The sequence below is a fragment of the Strigops habroptila genome, chromosome 3 (genome assembly GCF_004027225.2).
Source record: "Strigops habroptila isolate Jane chromosome 3, bStrHab1.2.pri, whole genome shotgun sequence".
Taxonomy (NCBI): Eukaryota; Metazoa; Chordata; class Aves; order Psittaciformes; family Psittacidae; genus Strigops; species Strigops habroptila.
In genome coordinates, this window is record NC_044279.2 from 39,095,956 (window position 1) to 39,122,174 (window position 26,219).

At 37.5% G+C, this 26,219-nt stretch overlaps 1 protein-coding gene across 2 annotated transcripts in view; it reads left to right on the plus strand.

Moving 5' to 3' along the window:
• The window catches only part of TRHDE (thyrotropin releasing hormone degrading enzyme), a 221,055-nt gene extending 196,317 nt beyond the window's left edge, over window positions 1-24,738 (plus strand). For both annotated transcript variants that reach the window (XM_030480256.2, XM_030480257.1), the window contains 4 exons: window positions 10,251-10,418; window positions 10,971-11,111; window positions 16,272-16,353; window positions 18,180-24,738. In XM_030480256.2, the coding sequence (XP_030336116.1) occupies window positions 10,251-10,418; window positions 10,971-11,111; window positions 16,272-16,353; window positions 18,180-18,323 (535 nt within the window). In that variant the 3' untranslated portion in view covers window positions 18,324-24,738. The remainder of the gene's footprint in view (window positions 1-10,250; window positions 10,419-10,970; window positions 11,112-16,271; window positions 16,354-18,179) is intronic.
• Window positions 24,739-26,219: the final 1,481 nt, after the last annotated feature.

Genomic DNA, 26,219 nt, shown 5'->3' on the forward strand with positions numbered 1-26,219 from the left:
TCTTGCCGCTCCGAACTGAGGCTCCGGGACGCTGTGCTTCCGCCCGCTCCGGTGTTAAAGGCGTCCTCTCTGGAGATACTCACCTCGGCAATTTCCTCAAAGCAGTAGAGGTTATGGAATTAGGCTTCTGTCCCAAGATTCTAATGAATACAAACTTAAGGTAGTATTAAATTAATATGTGGTATTAAATATCACATAAATGCACAGACAGTAAATCATGTAAAGAAGGTTTTGATTCCCTGGCAGTTACTGCAAAGTTTGAATAAGCATTACAGAGAATGTGCAAGTATTAATACTGTAGAAATGCTACTGTAGAAATTCTTAACTTTTTAGCCACATTTTTAATATTTTTTATGGCTTTTTAGAAGTTATTTTGAAATGTTCTTACTGTTTTACTTGTAGCATTTAATTACAGATAAAGTGTTGAGTAATAAACAAATATAGTGATATCTAACTCTGTTTTACCAGCATATGCCTACAGTTGCTGTGCTTTTTAGTAATTATATTTAATCTGGTAGTCCAGAAATTAATTACCATCTACTTTTTACTGTAGGGAATTGAAATAATCATAATAATCAGTTACTGTTTGTACTTTGTAATTACATGTTCTTTACTGTGCAAATAATTTGCCACTCTTCTGGTAAAATAATGGTCATTCACAGCACAAAGCCAGAGGTCCTCTTTGTGTTTCCAGCAGCATTTGTAAAAAGCCATTAGATTTCAAAATGTAGGACTGCAGATTTTCTTATGGAATTATAAAAAAACCCCCAAACCCATACATGTGATCTGCAATGTTACCTTCCATGCATGAAATAGAGGTCAGCTGAGAGGCTTGAAAGTGTTAATTTCTCAAGTGACTTTGGTGTTGCAGTGCTTCATTTTTTAGATGCCTGGCTCACAGGGCAGAATCAGATGCTTGGAGTTATGCTTCTTACAAGGGGATTTGGGAACTTCTAAATGAAGTTGGTGGTAACTGCTATGCTGAGTGAAGAGCCTCTTAACAAGAAACTGTGTGAAGAGAGAGTGGGCCCTTTTAGTGCCCAGCACTACAGGCAGAAAGATACCTGTATCAAATGAATATGTAAATAGTGACCATAGAGTCAGAGATCCTTGCAAAAGATGCCTTTCAAAAGTGTCACTAAAGCAGGAAAAGGTCTACTCCTTTTCTTTTCAAACACAGTTGGCAGAGAAGCTGCTCCTCAACCCCCTTTTAAACAGTAGTTCTGAGTCTGTGGTAGAACTTCAGTTTAGTACCTCAGCCCTGCATCTGCCACATGCAGAAGACCACCCTGATGACTAATCTGTGAGGTGTTCAGGACAATATTAAGACACTGCAACATATTTCCCTCCTCTAGTTGAAGCTCAGCCACTGGAATTTCCTTCATTAGCAAGAGAGATAATACAGTTCTCCAGCCTAAAGATGAGAGCACTCATCTGAGGGAGAGAGGCTTGAGTGCCTGAAATACCATGATTACTTATCGTACGCAACGGGCTTTAGGTGGTACTGCTTGCTACCACTTTTGCAGGGCAAAACATGATGCTAAAACAGGGAACATAATTCTAAAAAGTTTTATCTAAATACCTCTAGATGTTTCGCTCTACAAGGAGCAAACCAAACATAGAACGTGTAGAAGAGTCTATAAAAGGGACATCTGGTTGGACTGGTCTGGGTACTGACACCATATTTTAATCCTTTCAATTGTTAAAAAAGAAGTGATTATTTCTTCCAGCTGAAAATATGAGATTAGACTTCAAGGCATGTTTTACAGTCCTTTTAATAACTGAATTCAAGTAATTTTGCTCTTCTAAAATGGTTGATGTCTCCAGAACATTCTGCTTGAAAGTCTTCATTCATTTATGACTTGATAGTTGATATGAATGCAAACATTGTTACTCTGTTGAGATGTATACTACTCCTGTACTGGAGGAATGGAAACCCTTGAAACTTCCATGATGATGTTCAGAAGAATGCACACCTAGTAGAAAACATATAAACATGTTGAAATTTCCCATGTAGTTTGAGAATGTAAGGTTACTGGAATTCAGTCAACAGCAGAATGCTGTACAAGAGAAGCTACTGTTGGCTGAAAATTAAGATGTTTGCTTCTACCTTCATTTAACTGAGCTCATCCCTGTGAAGCTTTTTCATGTGTGAAGAAATACATTATTCACACTCCTTAGATATAACAGCATTGTGGTTCAGCCTAAAAAATTAACAAAATTACCATACAATGCCTGCCTGAGCTTGAGAATCAGCCTTGTTAACCCCTTTAACCTTCAATGCATATCCATTCTGAAAGAAAAACATGTTTCTGAGAGGATTAGCATTTTCAGTCTTTCTGCCTTGGATAGACTGAGTAATCATGTATTTCTGAGGTTAAGAAAGAATATATGGAGAGCTGCAATCTGAAAACTCCTGATAGGAGATGTCATAACAATGGGTAACATGTGAATACACACTATGGTGGTTCAAAGCATAATTTATCCATAGACACAAGCATGTCTTTGCAAATCTCCCTGTGAGCGCAGGCATAATTTTGTTCCAGCTACTGTTACCATCCATCAGCTACAGGTTGCCATGTATACATTTCTGCTGGCAAAGTGGACTGTGGATGTATGCTTGCTTGAGGCAAAGTTAGAGAGGATGGTATGAATATGAGAACATATGAGAGAGCTACTTTGATCTGAGACAGCTGATTTTGCCTTCAGCAGAAAAAGTAGTGCTGTGGTGATGCTATTCGTTTGCAGCAATGAGCAGTGGGAGATGATAGTATTGCATCAGATGCAATTATGTGGTGACGTTTCTTTAAGAAGTTACTGGATCCGCTGGAAGCCCCATAGCCGCTTCAGTTTGCTCTTATTTTTTTTCTTCTTTAGTAATGTAACCATTACTATTTATTGGTTGCTGTCGTTTAAATGGAAATAAAGTGTCTTAATTAATTGCCTAAATACCCCTTGAAAACATAGAATCATAGAATCAGCTTATTTGGAAAAGATCTTTAAGATCATCAAGTCCAGCTGTTACCTCCAGACTGACAAGTCCACCGCTAAACTTCTAACTAAGGTTACTGAGTTAGAGGGCCTTGTCTGTTGGTTTTTGAACACTTCTAGGGCTGGTGATTCTACCGCTTCCCTGGGAAGCCTCTCTCAGTGCCTGACTCCCCTTTTGGTGAAGAAATTTTTCCTAATAGCCAATTTAAACCTCCCCTGGCACAGCTTGAGGCCATTACCTCTTGTCCCATCACTAGTTACTTAGAAGAGAAATGCACACTAAATCATAGAATCATAGAATAGTTAGGGTTGGGAAAGGACCTTAAGATCGTCTAGTTCCAACCCCCCTGCCATGCTCAGGGACACCTCACACTAAACCATGTCACCCAAGGCTCTGTCCAACCTGGCCTTGAACACCGCCAAGGATGGAGCATTCACAACTTCCTTGGGCAACCTGTTCCAGTGCCTTACCACCCTCACTGTAAAGAACTTCTTCCTTATATCTAATCTAAACTTCCCCTGTAAATGCATTTGATTGATCTGGGCTTCATATCACTTTGGGGTGATTTTAAGTTTGATGCAGTTTTTACTATTTTTGCTGTTATTCTTCTTTCACAATCACCGTGATAAGTTTTGTTTACTTGGAATACTGCCTTGTGGATATCATCAATTGAAAAAATAAAAAGGAAAATCCAATATTCTGCTACATCAAATGTGTAAAGTGCGGGTTGCATTCTGCTGTCTGCAAATTTGGTGTCTCTTGTCCTTGCACTTGTTATGCTGACCTTATGGTTGATAACAGTCTGCTCATCTTTGATCAACAGAGCTAAGCTCACTATGCTATTTGATAAGTAGAGCTAATGTTCAATACTTGTAATTTTTTTCTTTTTTAATTTTTTTACAATTGTGAGTGTACATTCAGTCTACATTTTCTAACACAAGAGATAGGAAGGCATAGGGTTTCTTTTTATTATTATTATTATTTTTCTTTTTTAAGGAAAGCAGTGCTCGGATGAGTAGATAATGTTTGCAGTAGAGTGCCACCTGCTGCACTGAATTAGACTGAAGTCAGCATCCGTTCCTTAGCCCATGAGTTAATGAAGTTTTCATTTGTCTGTCTGTAAATGAGGAGCAGTACAGACTGCCAGATGATCCTGAATGCAAATCCTGATATTTTGAATCTGTTCTGGTCTCTAATCATCCATATTGTTCTGAGAAGTCTTGGGGTGCTGAGGTTGGACCAGAGATCTCTCAAAAGGGAATATGCAGTGAATTTTTCTGTTCAGTCTGTGGTTTCAAGTCCGAACACATCTGTGTGTTTTGCACTACAGATGAACCATTTTTGGTTCAGGATATTGGATTATTGCATTCCAGTACTCAGTTACCTCATTTACTCTTTTTAAGTGCATTACTGTGGATCTGGGCTTTTCCAGTGACTTCTGATTGACATTTCAAAGACTTTGTCACATTGCTGTGACTGTTAGGAACACTAGTTAATTCTTTATCAGTCTTAAGAAAGGTGCAAGTAATGAAGTAAGGTGAATTCTATCACATAATTTGGACAAAGATAGTGATAAGCAACAAACCCATTTTGAGAGTACTAAATCTTCATACTTGTTTGTGCAGAATTTGTGTTTCCCCTGCAAGGAACAATGGATTTCATGTCCATCCACCTGCCTAAATTGGCAGTATGCTTACTTGGATGGACCTTTAACTACCCAACGGAAATGCCACCAGAAAAACAAATTGCACTGCAGGAGTGTGAAGGAGACTGTAACGCATCTAGAAACTAAACTATCCATACATCTGAGGGAGTGTAAATAACAAATCACCAGTCATTAATTGAGATAATTTCAATGAAGTCTGGCTTAGGTGATAGAAAATCAAATGTTTTTCCAAACAAAGCATTTTTTCTTTCCTTTTCGTTCTCCTTTCTTTCTCTCTCTAATGATTTGAGATACAGAATTTTGTTGCTTTGTTTTACATGTGCACAGTAGTGCTACAGTCTTGAAACCACTTATACATGTACTTAAGTTTAACCACTGACATAGTATTTGTGGGAATGTGGCCAAGAGGTTAATTATTTTTTTTTAGTTGCTTGGAAGAAGCACTAGCTTTTTTCACAGGTTTGATGCCCACCAGCTATTTTCGGAAATCATTAGCAGCAAACATGAACAAGTGAGAGTTATTCTCATTTTTTTCACACATGAATGTCTGATAAATATAAAACATCGCTTTTCATGCATTTTGAAATGTTACTGGAGCCTTGCCAGCTAATGTTATCCAGTGTTGCTGAAGTGAATTAACTAATTAATAGGTTGTTACAACATTTGAGTAGAATCTTGCTCTCAAGTCAATAAAACTGTTAAAGGAGGAAGAAAACACTGTTGAATGCATGAGTTAATCAAGGAGTTAGTGCTCTGAAAGACCATCTGGGGAGTATGTCTGAAAAGAGGTAAGATTTTGTCTTGTGAAAGATGAAACTGGGCTTTATGGGGCAGCAGGTTTAGGTAGCTGACTTCTGTGTAAAATCACAATAAAATTACCCTATATAATCCTATATAGTAATTATGGATTAGCAGTAATTAATTTGCAATCCTTAGAAGTCAGATAAATTAATCTCCAATTTTCTCATTCAGGAATGATCTCTCCACAACTTTGTAAAACAATTGACCAGAAAGGACTGTATTTTTGTTGCAAAAACAGTGCAGAAAGGACAAAACAAGGTGTATGACTCAGACATTAGTCCCACAAAGAAGTGCTTAACTCACCACCCAGTTGTTAAAATCAGTGTTGAAGAGCTTGAGTGTGCTGGTTCATGTGCAGTTATGTCATATCTGCTGTAGGAAGTGAAAGGAGCTATAGCAGTAGCCATCACTTGAGGGATGAGGTGTTCTCTGCCTGCCTCTGTCAGACCCATGCGATACCTGAAGCTCAGAAACACAGGACCGGGACATGGCACCTGTCCATAGCCTGACACCCCGAGAAGCTACATTGTCCATCAATACCTCTTGAACTCAATACATGACAGGCACCTGAATGTCAAGCCCACCACAGCTCTGTGCCTCAATTTTCAAGGGGAAATTCTGCCCTTTCTCTTCAGACTGGGTGCTATGGCAGAGGATCCTCCCTTCCTCTATGTGCACACTGGTGCCAGCAGCATGGCTTCTGGAATTCAGAAAAGAAAATGGGGGTATAAGCTTTGGGACTGCCATCTTAAAAAAATAAACTTTGTGTGATGCTGTTCCTTATGACAGAATCTGTGGTACAGATTTGCTAACAAAGTACCAATACTTCATTGTTACTTCTTATCTGAGCCTTGTAACCTATTAAACAAGACTATAAATATACTCATCAAGAAATACAGGCTTAAGTTAAATGTTAAATAGTTGCAAAAATAAAGAATAATGTTTCTGATTAATTTCCTTTGTCGAATAGTAGCCTAAATGGTATTGAAATTTGTCACTTAATCAAAGAACTGTCTAAACTGTGTGCAATTACATTTTAAAAAATTAGAACACAGTTTGCCCAGAAGATAAATAATTATGGTCCAATTTTATAACTGAATCTTCAATTGTTGGAACATACTTTAAATAGGAGCAAGTATGTAGCAATTAATTATATCTTAGAAGATTATTCTTAGCTCATTGTAGAGCTTTATTATTCACTCTTGAAAAAAAAATCTCTGTAAAGGCGCAGCACGATTTTAATTAATTTTTTTCTAAGTGTTTAATTTTTAGCTTTTTCCCAAAGTATTTAATTTTTAAACATGAGCTCTGCTATCTACATATTTCATTCTTACCATCATATCTCTTAAGCAAGAAAAAGAAAGTTAAATAAATTGGATCAATATTCAAATAAAAGCCATTTAAAATGATGCTTTCAAAAGTTAATCTTTATCTTTATTCTTCTGAAGTATCCATCAATCATATTAGCTGTTTAAAAATGAGAGCAGCCTTGAAGGCCCAGATGAGGTTTCATATAACAGGGGATATATTCTGCAGTGTTACTACCTAACCCATACTAAAACAGTGATAATTTTATCCACTTGATTCAGTTAATACAGGGGGCAAACATTCCACAGGCTGATGTAGTGCCTTGGAACCGCAGTTTTAGAAAAACATTATAATTATAAATTATAAAATAAAAAAATCTGTAGACTGGTGAGATTTCAGATGTTTAGATAACGATGAAATACAGGCCCATAATGACTGGAGAAAAGAGAAAGCAAAAATCCCCACAAATGGAGAAAATTCAATTAGAGGGTTCTCTGTTGAGGCAGTAGTTAAGAAGAAATTACTTTTGGGATATTCGCATTTTCATAAACAATTTTCATTTCCACAAGAAGAACCCCCCACTCTACAGTTCTGATTACAAGCCTCTCACAGGAGTAATTTGTAGCTTTTCACAGCTGTAAGTTTTGTAGTTTCTGAAGATAAGTCTTTTAAAATCAGTGTTTGTTTTGATGTCTTAGTTTGTAGGAGCTGATTTTTTTCACATTGTCCTAATGACTTAGCTGATAGATAGAGACCTAAAACCTTCCCTAGAGCAACTGGTTGAATGATATTGAGTAGATCTGTTGTGATGCTGCAAGTATATTATTACCTATGGGCATGAAATCAGTAATATCATGTCTTCTCCTTCCTTCCCAGAGCATTCAAATGCTCCTGTGCTTACTGACTGCACTACTGCTAAAATCACTAGTGTTTGCACTTAGAACGTAAAAAGGTGAGAATGGGCTGGGAAAGCCTGTTGAATTGAGATGTTTTACTGTAAATTTCCAAGAATGTAAACCTCACAAGTGAGGAATGCTGACCTTTCTGGGTTAGACATCTACTTCTAGATACCTCTGCTGCTGACTGTACTAACCAAACACAGAGTGGCAGTCCTTCCATCTAAATTAATGGGGCAATCGACCAAAAAATAATTACCTTTTCCAGGTGCCTTAGATTTCCTTAGAGTATCTACTGGCTGAATCACATCTCTTGCAGTAAACCAAAGATAATATTTCTGCCAGCAAAACTCAGAAGGAACTACGTGTGCTTCTAAAAAAAAATGATTTAGTGTTTGGATGTCAAGATACAAAGTCCTTCCTTCATTGAAATAAGGCTTGACTGGGTTCAGTTGTCCTTCATATTCAGATATCATGTGATAAGATACATTAGGGGCAATGGGTTGTTTGGTCCCACGGTCAGGATAGCATCCCTTAGTCCTTTTGATTTAGCGTATGTTCTTATGGCTGCTGTCAGTGTATTATATCCCAAATTAAAAGCAAAGAAATGACATAAGCTGGTAAGGAAGTTGTGCTTTAAATACAGATAAGCCAGTGTATCAGAAAATCAAGACACACAACGATAATGAATATCACTTTCAGCTTCTATGCAATGTATATGTATATACATGGCATATTTACGTAATAGTAATTAATGACTGAAGTTTTGAGAGAGTTGCAGTTATTTAGAAAACTTTAAGCCTCATTCTGAGTTAATATAAGCTAACACAAAGGCAGCATCTAAATATCTGCTCCATTAATTTTAGTATGTCTTGATTTCTTGTGTTTAAATATACAGTCTTAATTTTCTGTAACAGACTCAATTATATGCAGTCTCTTTTGCATGCACTTTTTGAAAGAAAGGTTAAATGGGGGAAAAATAAACTGTTGATATTCATTAATGTTTGAAATATCACAACAAGAGCTTAATGGTAAGCTTTCAAGTAAGAAGTACAAATTCCATTACAGTGAAATGGAAATTCAGCACCTAGCACACATGAATAATTCTGTAAATGTCACCCAAACTCACATTTTATGAATGTTCACTCAGTTTTTGAGAATGAAATCTCAGTAGTATGGAAAGGCTGGTGAAAGTGATAACTGCTTTTCTTTACTGCCAATGTATGTTTAAACACTATCTCTTTTGATGGATCTGGTCAGCTTTAAGGATTTTCTGGTTTCCTTGCTCTTGGCACAGCAGTTCTATAGGGACCACAGAAGCAGTTGCACAGACCATTCGTAAGCCAAAATATTTTGATCCTGAGTAAATCTGAGGAGAATTACTAATTTTTGCAGTGCCAAGCTTTTTAGGTCATCTAAACATTGAGGGAAAAAAATCTAAGAAAGTAATAGGAGGCATCAAGGGGGAGAAACTGTGTTTAGTTTGGAGGTCCTACCTATGTGTCAGTGACATGCAGGAATTGCTTGAGCTGTGTAGTCATAGCTGTAACAATGCTGATTGCTTAGCATTGCTTGGGATGGGCATGTTCTTACACAGTGATTTTAGAAGAAAATGGTACATATTCACATCTTATACTAGGTCTGAATTTGGTTTCAAGAAGCTTTCATTTAAATGTAGTCTGAGTTTGTATTGCTTGACCAATAATCACAGTTCACAACCGTCCTATGGCATAGCTGGTTTTGTACTGGTATTAAAGTGCTGAAAAAAATTAACAGATCCTCCTGTTTTCTTCACTCCTGAAAACACCATTTAAAGTAGCATTTTCTCAGCACATCCTTCCTTACTTGTATTTTACTATATGGAGATGGAGCACTTTACGGCATAAGCAAGGAGGAGTTTCTGGCTGATCAGCTCCTGTTCTAAAAACTCAGTACTAGGGACAAGAAGAAGAGGTTTGGCTTAGAGCCCAGGAACAGAGTGATAAGATCCCATGCTAATTTGGAGAGCTTATGTTACCTGTCCTGCAGGTTATGTGGCACGTTATGTGCTGATGAACCAGATGACCGTAATTTATAGTCTCTTGACAATGTGACAGTGTTATAAAAAGAATGGCAAGCATGTGTTACCCATTAGAAAATCTGTTAGGATGGCCTGGGAGATTCTGGTGGCAGCAAAGAGATGTAAATGTAATTTTCAAAAGAGAAGAAGATTACTGTTGCACTCTAATGTTGGCGTCTCATAAATGTGGTAATATTCCTCCTTAGATAGAGATTTAGGGAGAGAGATTTTAAGGGGTGAATTAGATTAGATATAAGGGAGAAATTCTTTGCTGTAAGGGTGGTGAGGCACTGGAACAGATTGCCCAGAAAAGTTGTGGCTGCTCATCCCTGGAAGCATCCATGGCCAAGTTGGATGGAGCCTTGGGCAACCTGGTCTAGTGTGAGGCATCCCTGCCTATGGCAGGGGGGTTGGAACTAGATGATCTTAAGATCCTTTTCAACCCAAACCATTCTAAGATTCTGTGTTTTTAATATCCAGAAGCTGTTTATTTACCACAATAATATTACTGATATATATTTTTTTTAGAATCCCACTCAATGTGAGAGACATTGTCTACTGTACAGGAGTTTCACTGATGGATGAAGATGTATGGGAGTTCATCTGGATGAAATTTCATTCTACCACAGCAGTGTCTGAGAAGAAAATATTATTAGAAGCCTTAACATGCAGTGATGACAGGAACTTGCTCAATAGGTACGAAAATATTATTTATTTGTATCTATTACCGATAATCACTTCAACACTTATGGATCATCACTTGAGCTTTGGTCTAAATGAAAGAACTACTTTTCACACACAGGGTTATTGTCTGTTTAAACTGCCTTATGTTTGTGCATTAATGCATATGAAAATTGGCACATAATATGTCTTTTCACTTCCAGATATTCCTGTGTTCATTGGAAATACTTGAAGTCCTATTATAATTGCTGTTATATTTTTGGTTAGCATATCCTTTATTTGAATGTTTTGACCAGTCTGATCTTACTGATTTCATAAAAATACACATATAAAGTTCCACTCAGCTTTTTCTAAAATCCTTTTACATTAAGATTTGTCTGATTTGTAAATGTGTCTGGTCGTCGGAATCATAGAAATAAACCACTGAGCTCACTTGGATACTTAAAGAAAGCATATATTTGGTAGTAGTGATTTGTTGTTGTTTTCTGAGAGTTTTCTGATGTGCTGTTTTTAGACTATGTGTTGGTGAAACTAAACAGGATTTTTTTAACTTGTTTCTCCCACTAGGCTTTTGAATTTGTCTCTCAACTCAGAAGTTGTCCTGGATCAGGATGCAATTGATGTGATAATCCACGTAGCTCGAAATCCACATGGAAGGGATCTTGCTTGGAAGTTTTTCAGAGAAAAATGGAAAATATTAAATGCTAGGTAAAGATAAAAAGTCTAAATTTATTTTAATTTTCTTATTTTGATGTCATTCATGTAAGTATTGTATATGTATCTATTCCTGTAAGTTCCTGAATCTAGTCCATTGTCTTTTAATCCATAGAGATGTATCTAAATATGAAATACATACATATGAGTCATAAATACATTTATTAATGGATTGTCAAACACAAGCATATAGACATCTCTTAGCAAATCTCTATACTTATGTATTACTGTATTGTGTCTGCACTTACGATAATGAATTCTATCTATATATCAAGTGCTGCAGTTCTACTTTTATGTAAAAAAAGCAGCAGTTCCCAGAGGAATTTTGCTGATTTTAAGTTTGATAGGAAAAAAATCTTTACAAGAGCATTATTTCAATCGTGGAAAAAAAAAAACAAATACTTTTTGAAGCATTTCAGTTTTCAAAAGTATGCTAATATAGTGTCATCCCCTTCCCTTCCACTCTGTGTTTCAGGAGAGTTTCAAGTAATAGAGGAGAAACAATTTGAATTAAAAATAGAGGAACAGGAAGGAGACATGGTTGTTCCTTATAACTGCTTCTCTTTCTCTTTGAGCAAATGTGACATGCTGCCTACTCAGAAGTGCAGTCAACATTTTAAAATCCTTTTTGATGAAGATTTTGATATTAGTTCAATGAATGACAAATTTCTTTAGTTCTTTAGGGACAGCTTGAGGGCCGGAAAGATTTCACAGCAGCTCAACTGATACTGACAGATTAGAAGGGACCACAACTCGGATGAGGTACAAGTTCTTAAAGGCAGGTGTCCGAGAACACCAGGAACCTATGCCAGGCAACTCCCATGGTGTTGGCAGAAAAAATATTGGATATCTGTTTCATTCTGTACTTGTGAGGAGCCATCTAGTGTACCACAGAATATTTAAAATTGTATATTTAAGATGCTGTACTTAAGCGGCCAAATTCTAGTGACTGATGTATAGGTACAAACTTACTATAGGTTTCACAGCATCAGAAAAGTAGTCAAGGTAACTCAGAGACTGTGCAATTTGCCTAAAGATGCAATAAGTCGTTCGTGCTGTTTTGGATAATACTTTATGATATAGTGGGATTTTAGAAGTTCAGTTGGTAAAATAGGTTTGAGCTGGAATTGGTTTTGGAAGTTTATATTGTAGGAGTATACTATTGAAAGCAATTTCGAAAAAGCTCTAAGAGTGCTGGAAAGTTTAAAAATAAGGCATCCTCTCCTTCTCATATGATTATTCCAGGAACTAGGCTTTCACACAGAAAGTGGATGGCAGGCCCATTACTATTATGCAACCCAGTGCAGTTAGTTATGCACTGGATAGCAAATATTTTTTCTGGTTCCTCCAAGGATTTTTGCAGAGCTTAGGGATAAATCTGTCAAAATCTACAAACACATATGTCCTTTCTTAGCAAGTACATTCATCTGACAACCTAGCCAACACCTGTGATTTTAGACGTTGTCAAGATTAAGCAGCGTAGACAAATGGACAAGATTTAGAAAACTATGCCAGATGTCAGGTTTTTTGTGTTTTAATTTTAAATAGCTTAACTTCACCTAAAATTTTAATTTCATTTATCTCAATTGCTTGGAATGCATCACTGTGTTGCCTGAGTTCCTAACAATCAGAAAAGCCTCATCAAAAACCTGTTATTGGGAAAATAACAGAGAGTCTGTCTCTTTGTTCAACACTGACTTCATGTTATCTACACTCAGTTTGATCTCCAAACACAATTCAGAGCCATGAAAAGGATTATAGCCGTTGCATTTTTCTGAAAGGGGCATCCTGTTGAGTTTGTATCAATCACCAAAAAATTCAATGCAGTGGAATGAAATAGTTTATGCACATTGTACATTTGTGATATATTTTGAAAATAACTTTGTTTTGTAATTATAGGTGAAAACCTTTTAAGTGAGACTTTGAGAGGGTGAAATTAGTCTAACACCTTGCCGCTTAATGTTCAGTGAAACAGTGACATGATAGAATGCAAAATTAGGCTTCTGATTTAAGCTTGCTACTACATTTTTATCATGGAATCATATCATATCACAGAATGGTTTGGGTTGGAAGGGACTTTAAAGATCATCTAGTTCCAACTCCCTGCCATGGGCACGGACACCTTCCACTAGAACAGGTTGCTCAAAGCCCCGTCCAGCCTGGTCTTGAACACTGCCAGGGATGGGGCAGCCACAACTTCTCTGGGCAACCTGTGCCAGTGCCTCACCACCCTCACTGTAAAGAATTTCTTCCTAATATTCAATCTAAATCTACCCTCTTGCAGCTTAAAGCCATTCCCTCTTGTCCTGTCACTACATACCCTTGTAAGAAGTCCCTCTCCAGATTTGTTGTAGGCCCCCTTTAGGTACTGGAAGGCTGCTTTAAGGTCTCCCCAGACTCTTCTCTTCTCCAGGCTGAACAAGCCCTCAGAGCATCTTCGTGATCCTTCTCTGGACTTGTTCCAACAGTTCCATGTCCATGTTATCTTGGGGCCCCAGAGCTAGACACAGTACTCCAGGTGGGATCTCATGAGAGCAGAGCCGAAGGGGAAGACCTACTGGTCACATATATTTTTAAATACATATATTTTTTAAATACAAGTTTTATTGCAGAATTATAGTTCAAATATAATCTGTCCCAAGGCATCTTTTTTCTATAATTATAATTTATTATTTAATTTTGTTTTTAATTAATGTATTTTATACAAAACATTAATTTAATAAGGTGATATCTCAATGGTATTTTCCATTGAATATATTATAAAAGATATTGATGTTTGAGATAATAATGTGAAATAGCTGAGGGTGATTAAATTATAACACTATTATTTCCTCTATCTTTAAAACACAGCATGTAAAAGAGTTACAATTGCAACAACATATTGTTATCCCTTCATTGTCAAATGCTTAATCATCTGTCAGCATTTGGGAATCTGACAATATTCAGGAAGCCATTTACATCTGCTGAAAGTAAATGGGCTATGGTGCCTCTCACATTGAGTTAGCACAAGTGCATGAATGTGAGGCATTGGAGTTCAGATCCCTAGAAGTAAAGCAGTTGGTGGAGAGCCTGTGACTCTAGGGTGTTTCCAGGGAGCTTAGGCGTGTGAGGTCCTGGTTCAACAGGGCTGCTGTCTTCACTGTAAACAGTGGGAAGACTGATACTTGCAAGACCATATAGTTTTTCTATTTATACTTATGTTCCACACCTGCAAAATACTAGTTTTGGAGGTGGCTTTTCTAGAATTTTTGCCAGTAGAGCCTGTTTAGAAATTGTGTTAGTGGCTGACTTTTTACCAAGCACATGCAAAGAGTAGTAATCAGCATGAGTATTCATGAATGTATCATTTTCAGTGGAATGAATTCTGCTACTTCTTGTTTGCACTGTGACTGCAGTAGAATGAAAAGTAAAATCTCTGCAGCTGTTTTTCTGGGGTTGCTTCTGTAAAGTGGGTTGGTAACCTTGTCAAAAGACCCCATCAAGAGGAGCTTCCAGTTTTCCAAGCAGTCAATTATGAGGCTAAGCTGAGACTGTAATAATAAAGGACTTTGTTAGAAAGTCTAAACATGCTTAACGGACCATGAAATCCATACTTTCCATAGGAGGTGTTTGCCTCTCGATGTCCTTATATGTCAGTATGACTGAATTTTTGGAAAAAGAGATGCATTTGCTGAAATATCCATGAATAATTCAGTTATTAGTTGTCAGGGAGTAGGATTGTAATACCTCTAGCTGTTCCCCCCACCCCCCCCCACAAGCTCAAGGTAGCAAGCAACACAGTGTATATTTTCCCTAAAACAGAATCTTCTCAAAGAATACACAGTTCTCTTAACTCTCTTTCTATCCCCCTCCCTGCTGCTATCCCTCTCCCTCTCTCTTTCTTTCTCCCTTTTGAAAGGACTGTGGCTTACAGTACCTAAGCATTTAAGGGTAATTAATTTACAATTAATAGAAGCAGTACAAAAATCTGTGACTGTGCTAGTTCATTTCACTTTGAATTTTGAATTCCTCCTCTAAATCAGTTCTTAAAAGTAGGCTATGAACTGAATTGTTCCCCAATAAAAACTTAATTGCAGTGAAGTCTATTGGTATCACTTACTCATATCTGACAGGTGAGCTGGATTCCCTATCTTAAAAACAGTCATGTTCAGATTATATTGCTTTGGATGTATGCACAGATCCATAGATAAGAATAACTATTCGTCAAGTGCCTTTTTCTGTGCTGAATGATATCTAATTTGAACAAAAGACTTACTTTCAGTTTCCAATGGAATTATATTGACTTTGGAAAACAAAAACAAAACAAAACCAAAAAAACCAAACTACTCCAACATGAAATGTAAAAATTCAGGAGTAATCTGTTTAATCTTATAAGTAATGTAGATGCTTCATTTGGTGGGGCTGAAAAAATCTTGTAGAAAAGTGAGCGGAACATCCGGATTTGAATGGCCAGTTTTGGAGCAACTACCTGCAGTTTGCTGATTGCTGCTGAATATCCTACCCTTTAAATATTCCTTGCCCAAGCTTTCAAATTTTCATTCCATGTTGGTTCTTTGAAGATGCTTCGCCATGGCCCAGAGGATTATTTTAGCAGTTTTATTCTCTATCAGTATTATTTATTTTAATTATCAGGTACTGGAAAAAGAAAATTTGATCCAGTTCACTTATCGAGATGCTATTTATAATGTAGATGAGGTGGATGAATACAAAATGCAGAGAAGGCTGCAGCACTTCAAAAAGTCTGTTTTAATGGTACGGCTAGAAGGGCTTCTCCAAATACTTCTCCACAGTTGCTGCTCTGCTCCTTCTTTGGCTCCTATATTTTGAGCTCCTGAGTGTCATTACATGGAAAGCTTTTTCATTAAGCGTGAGGTGGTGGTGTGGTTTGGTCCTCTCCTCCTCTGGAGCTCTCATCTGTGACTGTGGTTAAGCCCATTCTGCTTAATATCATCTGACTAAAAGTTAAGTACAAATAGCTCAGCCTAATCTCAGTCCAGATTTTTAGCATGAAACACTGTAATACCAGTGACCAATTCCCTGGCACCCCCAGAATCAGTCCCATGTCTTCTCCCTTGCTTACAGAAGACAACTTTCTAATTTTCAGCTGGCAGGGCACTTGCACTAACTCTGTGCGTCTTCTTTTTGCCCTTACAGGTATGGGGAAGCATTATTTATGAATTCAAAGCTTATCAGTGGGGTCACAGAATTCCTCAATACTGAAGAAGAATTAAGAGAGGTAATTTTTAAATTACTTTCAGCACATGAGGCTGTATTTGTTGTAAGCAGGAACCAGGGCAGGAGCCATAAGGTGTTGGTTGTCTGGAAACTCTGTTTGCTCGGCTGGAGTTGCAGACCCGTGCTGTGGCTGGGCAGCATGAGGATGAGGAGCAGATTGCAAAAGCACCTGAGTATGTAGAGATCATGTCAGGAGGTGCAGGCACTTCTCTGTGCTTGGCTGGATATGTAGGTTTGGTTTTTTTCCTCTTGACTATTGGTTGAGAAACTAAAAATGAGATCTTCCTATTCACATTAGCTTATGCTGCGGAGGACAGCCCTAGAAAACCCCGGTGTTGAAAGCAGAAGCTGCCAGTGCCTATTCGGTTTTTCTTATGTCTACAATATTTCCATGTGAGAAAAACTGTTAATCCAATATTCTGTCCAGATGACACCAAAATAATTTGTTATAAATGCTAAGTACTTCTTATTTAGTTTGCAAAGGTTTCTCATTTTAACTTAGCATCTGCCTTGACTGAGGTAGTCGTGTGGTTATGCTCTGCTTAGCAGCTGCTCGATGTTACCTCAAATGGATCAAATGATTCTTATGCAGCATCATCACCATTAATTGAAATCTGATTGCATATATTTTGTGTTCAACCATTTGCCTGCACTCAAGTCTAGTGGCCTCAGCAACTTAGAGATGAGCCACAGCTGGTTTCTTCAAAGCTATGCAGGTGGGAAGGACAGCGCTGGCCAGGTTTGAGTATCTGCCCTGCACCAGGAAGCCTTCTGTACTTTTAGTTTCCACCTCCATGACAGTATTGGCAGGCTGCCTGTTTATACTTTACCTAAAAGAAACTGGCCTTGTAAAAATTTTGGGATAAAAAGTACAGAGATCAGGTAAATTCTAATTTCCAGGTCCCTCTCATGCTTTTAATGGTGATGGGAATGAGACAGTTGAAGGATCAGCCTTATCAGTTTTGAGTCCATGCACAAAGAGATGTTACTGGAAGTTAGATTTAAATAAACAAAATGAATTTGGTGTCACCAGGAAATAAAAGTTAACTAATTATGAACAAGTGTTGCTAAACCCCCCTAATTTTATACAAGCCAACATAACAGCAACCTACTGTGCAGATCAGCCTTGCAATTCTCACTTTAAAAAAACAGTAATTCAAAACACACCAGTGCTATCAGTGATAATAATCCAGATGATAGTGCTATAATTTGCGTATACACAAGAACAGGGCAGGGGCCTTTTCAGTCTGCTGAAAAAAGATCAAAGTTTTCTCATAAGGGAAGGAATCTGTTTCAGGCATTCGAAGATCATCGAGTGCCCACTTGCTATTTTGCCATTCTCTGCACACTGTAACCATCCATTCCTTTTCTAAACAGCTGAGCTGTATTATATCATCAAAAGGGTTCTGCAAATCAAAATGAAATAAATTTGTCGTGAAACTTAATAAAACCAAAGGGCATCAGGGCTGCCTTCTGCTGATATTTGCATATAAACCTGAATTAGAAGCATTTCCAGTGCTCCCAGTTTGGTTTCTTATGTAGAAATAAAAGTTTGGAACAGCTGGGCTGCAGGAGAGGAGGTAAGGATATTAATGTGATCTTCACTGACATGTCAATATCTTCCAGTGAATGTGAAGCAATTGCATCACATCTAATTGCCAGTCTGCTGTCTTATTACATTTCCTATTAAGTCTTTCTACATGATACTGCGTTTACTTCAACAGTGATGGTGGAGATTTGTCCTAAATGCCTGACTTGTTTGTGTGCAGTGGGAATGTTTACTTTCTTTAGTTCCTGCAAATTTAACCTGTTAACTTGTATTTCCAGCTGAAGAACTTTATAAAGAGTTATGAAGGAGGAGCTGCTGTCTCTTTCTCTCGTGCCGTGGAAACAGTGGAAGCCAACGTGCGGTGGAAAAGGCTTTATAAGGAGGAACTATTCCAGTGGCTAAGAAAATCCTTGACACATTAATCTGTCTTTCCAGCCAAGCATTTAACATGAAGCTCTGCAAGAGGAAGAGGAAACATTTTAGAACTGTTCAACATTAAAATCATGAAGACAAGATCAGATTGCAGGAACAAGGTTTTTTTCCTCTGTTTTTTAACTGTGGGTTTTTTGGTTTTTTTTTACACTGGGCTTTTGTGAAATTGTCAAGAAGCTTTTTAGAAGAGAAGATCATGAATGCTTGTGAAATCCAGTCCTCAATGTAAAAAACCAAACGTGATATTAAGTGGTGCATGTAAATGTTGAAGAAAAACAAACAAAAACTCCTTCAATGGCTATTTTGTGCATGCTTGTACCATCCCTGCCTGTATTCTAGCATGCTTATGTAAAACAGCCACATTTTGTATGTGAGTTCCAGTTACATCAAAGATGGGCATTATACAAAGCACAAAGACTATCTACGACAATCAGTGTTGCAATGAACAAAAGGAAAACAAGGAAAAGGAAATGTAGAAGGCTTCCAACTTGGGGCAGTATGAGATGTAAAGTTAACTTTCCAGCTAGCTGCCAGTTAGTCTACCACTCAGTTTGTCGCTTAATAGTTACAAAGATGCCAGCCAGTTGTATCTGCAGTCTCCATATTTCCATGTTTAAATAAGGAGAATATATATAGAGAGGAGAAAGATAAAGGGGCATGGAGGCAGGGGGAGAAGGGAAACAAGAAGGACAACATCCATGCATTACAATTATATGCATTTATTCAGTGCTGATCAGTGGAACAGTGTAGTTCTAGCTGTGAACGTATGCAATGTCGGAGGGTAACTTCACATTGATTTCACAGAATCCATGAACCACCTCTTCTCAACTATTTTACAAGGCAGTGATACTTACAATGGGTCACCCAACCTGTGCAGTACTAAGTTATGCAGGTAACTGTGCACAGGTATTATAGATAAATGGAAGATTCAAATGGAAATTAGCAAAAAGGGAGAGTGTCTTGCATGCAGAGATATAAAATTACCTAAGAAGGCTGTCTTGCATGTGGTAGACCAGCCTCTGTATCAATTTATTATGATAGACAGGTCAGATTCTCTATGTGGGCAATACTTTTGCAAATATGGGATGTGCCATTCATGCTAATTTAGAAAAGTGCAATATGGAGAAAAAAAGTGTATGTGTGTGCATGTCTGGGGTGTTTATTCATATGGGCTAATACCACGAACACTGTTTTCTTTCTGTTTTCTTGTGTTTTACATAGACTGCTGTAGATGAATGACATTTGTTTCCTTTTTCTCAATCCTTAATCTGAAAGATCAGTGACACAGTGGAATTGCTACTTGTACAACTATCTGCACCATTGGTGCTAAGTGTTGAGGATAAAACTGATGGGGGACAAATCCTCTCTCATGTCTACACTGTGGAGAAAACAACCCACAAAACTACACAGAGTTTTCAGGAGTCAGACTGCAGCAGCTTCAGAGGGTGAATGTAGATGTATGACAGTGTTTCTTTATCCTACCCCATCCCGTGTGACCACATCATGGCCCTGTACATTGGGAACACGTGGCCAGCCAGAGTAGAGAGCAGCCATTTTATCTGTTTCCTTCCTTCACAAGTCATGGAAGTTACCAACATGATTTACTCTTGCAGTTTCTTGTTCCCAGTAAATTGTGAATTGAAACACTAGTGCAAAAGGAACCAAATCCAAGCATTTTCAGATATTATCAGAGTTGTGTGGAGACAGTACTGTTTTCTGGGCTGTCATTCCCATGGTACCCTGCTCCTCAAGAATTGGTAAACACATCCCATAACTAAGTTGTACCCATCTTCAGTCTGTCATTTTGTGTCTTTTACCATGCAGAGGGTGCTGTTTGTGGATTGGGTGCATGAAATCCTTGTGTGGCCATTTGCTCCACTGTTTGGTGCTACATAGCTCTGTATGTTCGCTTGACCACATGTAACCAAAAGAAGAGCGAATCCTGTGCTCTTGTACTGTTAATTCTTTGCCTTATAGTAAGCCCTAAACCTTTGTGCTATGTTGCAATGCTAGTGAACTTAATGGCCAGAGACATTATCATGTCCAAGCTGAGTGAAATCCTTCTCCTCCTATGTATTTTACCTACCTCACAGGGGTGTTGTGAGGCTTGACTAATGTTAGCAAAGCACTTGAATATCCTCTGATGAAAGGCATTTAAAAGTGCAAAGTATTATTTCATGTGGTTGACCAAACTCAACCTCAATGCCAGTATATAGCGTCACATTTTCAATTTCTACTGGACAATATCACATGCAGATTTGATATAATAAAAAAGAAAGCCAAATATTATTTAATAGAACCTTTACCCTGTAATGAAGGCCAAAATTATGATATCCAAAGAGTGTGCAGAAAACCAAGTCCTCAAATGTGAATTGCTTTGAAGATTTCAGAGAAAAGTGTGCGTAATGGTCTGTCCCTTTGCAATTTTATTCAAGATTGTCTTTGATGACATTTCTTTTTCAGCACCACAGATTAAACCACATACCTCCAGGATGTGCATAGAAGTTTCTGGTCTTTCCATTGATAAAGGGCAGGCTAATTGTATGTTCCAAAGTCAAAGTTTATTTCAGCCTATGTATTCTGCACAGTGCACAGAAGATTCCACTGTTGTTCATTTGAATTGAAGTTCTTGCACATTTAGCTGGTGTTGGATGTAAATTAATGTTTTAGTGGCCTTGAGCGACTGGTCTACCACAGATTATCAAGCCCTAAATGTATCCATTATACATACCTACTGATGTACTGCTTATAATTGTTCTATTCTAATAATGTTTTAGAATTATTTAGAACACTGTTACTGCTATAGCAAAGATTGAGCTGGCCTTTCCATTATAATTTCCTATTCTTTTATTTTTTATATTTTGGTGTTTCACAGTGAATCAGGATTAAATTTAAATGGATTAAATCCAACAAAATTATAGCTGTTTTCTACAATATTCAACCCCCCCTGCATTTAATTATATGTCTTTAGAAACTTTTTAATAAGAAGTTCCACACAGCTGTGTGTTAAAGAATAGTTGATACCTCATGGAAAACTCTAATACAGTCTGCTTAGAAAAATCTATTTATCTAATTGATTTTCTTTCTCCTTTACCAGTCTTTTTCTTCCTTTATCCTTATATAAAAATGGGCCCCATTTTTATAACTCGGATTGTGATTAGGAAGCCAATAGCCCAAACTTGTCAGCATTTTCAAATCCAGGGTTTAATTTTATCCTTTCTAATGAGAAGAGATGCTACAAAATGTGGATCCAGTGTGAATGTGGAGCTCACTGAGGCCCTGCATGCCATTTTGCAGAGATTTGGTGAGACCTGTGTCTCTAATCAGCCTTTGTATGACTCAGGCTCCATTGCAGTTGTTAATTGATGTGACTTACTTACTAAATCATACAGGAAGACGTATGAATAGTCATGATTTTATACCAGCATAACAATATACCTGCTGCAAAAATACTTATTGTAGTTTTATAAGATTTTCCACTGCAAAAATCTCAGTCTAATACTTTGTAGCTGGTAGAATTATTCATGTATCCACTGCTAATAGATGTTAAAATGATAGTAGATATTAATTGTGACTAGGGCAGAACAATGTAAAAACATTTTTCCGAAATGAAATGTCACTTCTGCTATCACTGGGAGTATTTGGACATTGATTTTGATGAAAAAAACTTCATGTGTCCTCAGGTACATCCAAATTTGTGACCTTTGATGATCTTTTCAGTGAATATAGCAAGAATTCCAATACTATGTTGGAAACTGAAGATGAATTTTGTGTAGCTTTTGGGCTGTTGTGGATATTTCACTGAGCTTTAGAGTGTCAAAGGAAATATCTTCACTGATGCAGAAGAGTGCTTTTACAGCAAAGATCCTGTACCATACAATTAAGTCCTTAGTAGTAAAGAATAAAAGATGAAAATTATATATATATTCATGTGAAAAATCCTCCATAGAGCTAATTTTCCCATAAAATGTCAGTAAGTATCATTATTTGGATAGAATAAAGTGAAGCCAATATTTGCAGTTGGGGGTGCCTTTGTCTAGATACCTGCATAATAAGGTTTTGGTTTTCCGCATGATCATAGCTGATACTGACGTAAATGAAAACAAACTTTGAGTCAAATGTGCAACTTTCTTTTTGAGGGAAAGGGATGTGGCTTTGAAAACTGTTTGTGTATATAATCAACTTACCACCACTCCTATTATGAGTACTCACCATATCAGGCTGCCTGTCCTAGTCAGAATCAGCATGAAGAAGTAAAAGGACCTGAGCAGCCTGAACAGAAGCTGTTTACCCAGTTTTGAATGGGCAGTCCAAAAACTGCTGGCTGCATCACCCACTGCTGCCGCTATCGCACCCAGGTCAGGAGGGCAGCTGGGAGCCACTGAAGTGCAGGGAGGCTCCATCCAAGTTTCTGTCAGCTAGATAGTAGGATCAGAAGGTCCCTTTGCCGGTTATGGGTTATGGGTGATCTTCAGAGATTAGTGTCGTCTTCTGCTAGCAGGAAATGAAGGTACAGCTAGTGAGCCTGCATTGCCTAGAAATACCTACATCCCAGAGCTCTGGTCACTCCAACTCCAACAAAAGTTGACCAAAATATTTGAAATGTGCCATGAGTTTCTCGGACAGTTTCCTAACAAACGGTTTAGAATGATGTCACTACAGATTTGTGGTAATAATAGTAGTAACAGTAGTTACTGTGCTAATATCATCAAAAAATTCAGATGCCTGTGCAAATCTGTATGCACTAGTGACAGTTCCTCTTTGCATATAAAACTAAAAAACCTGGCCACTGTGTTTCTCATATGACTCTGGAGGCTTCTGTGTATCTTAAAACCAATACTGAAACCCAGTGAAACCACTCCGACTTGAGCAAAAATCATAGAATCATAGAATGGTTAGGGTTGGAAAGGACCTTAAGATCATCTAGTTCCAACCCCCCTGTCACAGGCAGGAAGTCCATGCTGACATGAGTAATCTAGTTTTTAATGAGAGGGAAAGGGAGAAAGGGTGTAAGGATTTTTCACCAAAGTAAACCTACATGCCCTAGTTGGAGCAGAGTTTTAAAATCAGGTGTATTTTGAAGAAGCTGATTAAACTTAGTTCCATCCTGTGCCCATGCTGACAGTGGAGAGTAGATTGACCTCAGAGTACCCCTACATGGTAATACAATTGAAGCCAGATTCTATAAAAGATGTATGGAACTGGTTCCATTGAGCTATGTCAAGGAGAATCACCAACATGAGCAAGTGTTGTGGGTCAGACCAAATGTCCTTTCTCAGAAAAAAATGCATTTCTGTTTGGCTGATTTGTAACTAGTGAATTAAACATGACACTGCCAAACAGTATTTCTAATTACTTTGCTTATTTTACATGCACCATCTCCTAAGGATGTCAAAGCGATGTTGGTAGAGAACATAGAGGTGAGCAGGGTTGTGAGAGCAGAGGGGACTGTGCTACAGCAGGCAGTAGTCAGCAGTCACAAGACAGGAGGCTTTAGCCACAGTGCCCCAACATTTCCTGGACAGCATCACTTGCATTTGCGTGATCAAGGATAGCCTCAGCACAGAAGATGAGGTCAAGAGCCAAGATGCAATCTCAGTTCTCTGCCATGCATTTTGGTAATTTAATAATTACAGAAATATTTAATAATAAGATGTAATCACCTGCAGCCAAACTGGTGACACTGCAGATCCTCCGCTGATGCATGGTGAGGTAGATCCATTGAAGTGACTGATGTGAATTGCAGCTGAGGATCTAACCCATTGCTTTCAGAACAGCCCCCTGAGGTGACAGCTGGACTAGTGTACACGATGTTTTACATATTTGTATCTAGGTTTCAGTAGCGCATACTGAATGACAAATGTTTTTTGTTTTCTGTTTGCTTTTTGTTAGAGTAATACTTTGTGATCGGTTCCAATGTGATAAATCTTTACAACATGTTTGGAGAACTGCAAAATACTGTACTGTGAAGAGTGTGGTTACTACCCTCTTTTTATCCTGCAAACAGTAGATTTCAGCAGAGGTGGACTTCCCTGGACTTAGACGCTCTGTGAAAAAAAGCTATTCTGACAGTTTCTAATGGAAACATCATTGTAATTAATGTATAAAACTACCCTGTACAAAGACAGCTTTATTATATGTGTAAATGTAATTTTGCTATGTTGTTTTTATGTTTGAGGGACAATAGGCTTTGGTGTGGGTGAGACGTATAGCCTTATAAAAACAGAGATGTAGCTCCCTGTCTGATGTTTTACTGAAAGGTGTTCAGTTGCTCTATTTTTGCAGAAGATAAACATATACTAGTTCCCTGAAAACTAATGATCTATTCCACTACGCACACATCAATGGCATAAATGGATCATACTATTGAAAATAAAGGCTCAATAATAAATTGCGTTATTTTTCCAAGAGACTCCACATGTAAGATCTTTTGACACCTTAAGAAGATGTCCTGCAGCTATTAATGCTTATTATAATGGATGAGTCCCTCTATTAATTCTGTCTCAGCCGTAGATTAATTCTGAATACTGTAATTAGAAGAACATATTTTTCCATCACTTTTCAAATCTGTACTCTTTGGAATTCAGTTTGTCAAGTAAGAGGTGGAGCTGGCTCAGTTTAGATACAGTTTACCGATGGTATCACACAAAGTAGTGTTTGTAAGATCAGAATGCCATTTTTATTTAAAGGGAACATAGATCATCGTATAATCTCACAGTCCTCTATGTACTATATATACATGCATGTGTAGCTTCTAGTTCTGGACATTTTGCTCTGACAAACCTTTCACCGGTTATTTATATTTATAGATCCTACTTAAAAGTTTCAACTCGGCAAAGCAGTTGGACATAGGCAGATTGTAAGGCTATGTTGGCCTTAACTCAACACATGATTGGCACATAGGCAGTCCCACTGATTTCCGTGGGATAAATCACATGCTTCAAATTAAGGTATCAGATTGTGCAAATGGCTGAAAGAATATTTCTGGAAAGTGATTTAGGTTGAAACCTGTTTCTGCACAGGTTTCAAGGGAGGGATGTGGGGACATGTTTTTTGCTGAGCTTAAAATCACAACTTAACTTTATAGAGAACCAAATGCTCTTCTCTCTTTTCATTTTTTATAGAAAAGAATATATTTTGCACATAGCGGGAAGATACTAACTAATTCTCAGTATCTAAAAATACCAAATTTAACAAGATTTTTCATTCGTTGTTTGAAGCATCCTAGGATTTCAGAATAAAAGCAGAGTTATTCTTACAATGTTAATTAATGACTATTGAACTAATCAACAATTTAGACCATTAGCCAAATAAAATACATGAATTTCTGTTACAGTTTACCAGAACAGTGTTTTTCTATGATATGCCTTTAAAAATGACTCTATAAATATGGGACTACTATGTGTTCAACATAAAATTTTTATTCCAATCTAAAGACTGAGTAAATGGATTTTTTTTTTTTAATGAGAAACTTTATCTTCTGTATTTTAAGCAGAACAAATTTGAATTTTGTCTCTGATAATAAAATTTTGTATAGTAATGTGTAATTCATCACTGTCTTAATTTTCTGACATGGAGGCATGGCTAAGATAGATAATACCCAGCCTTTTGATTGTGCTCCCATTTCAGTTGAGATAACAGTTTAATAATGCTGAATAGATACACTGAGGTTTCACAATTGAAAACATGGAAGAAAAGTATTTTTTGATGTGAGGAGTTTTTCAAAACACATTCAAATGCTGGGACTAATAGAAAGCAGATTTCCACAGTAAATACTGAATTTGTGCTTGGAAGTACTCTTAGGCACTCCAAGACTAACAGGACTGAGACTGGAATAGAAAGCAAAGTCTGTCTTTTGTTCTTTTCGAATTATGTAAATTTTGAAT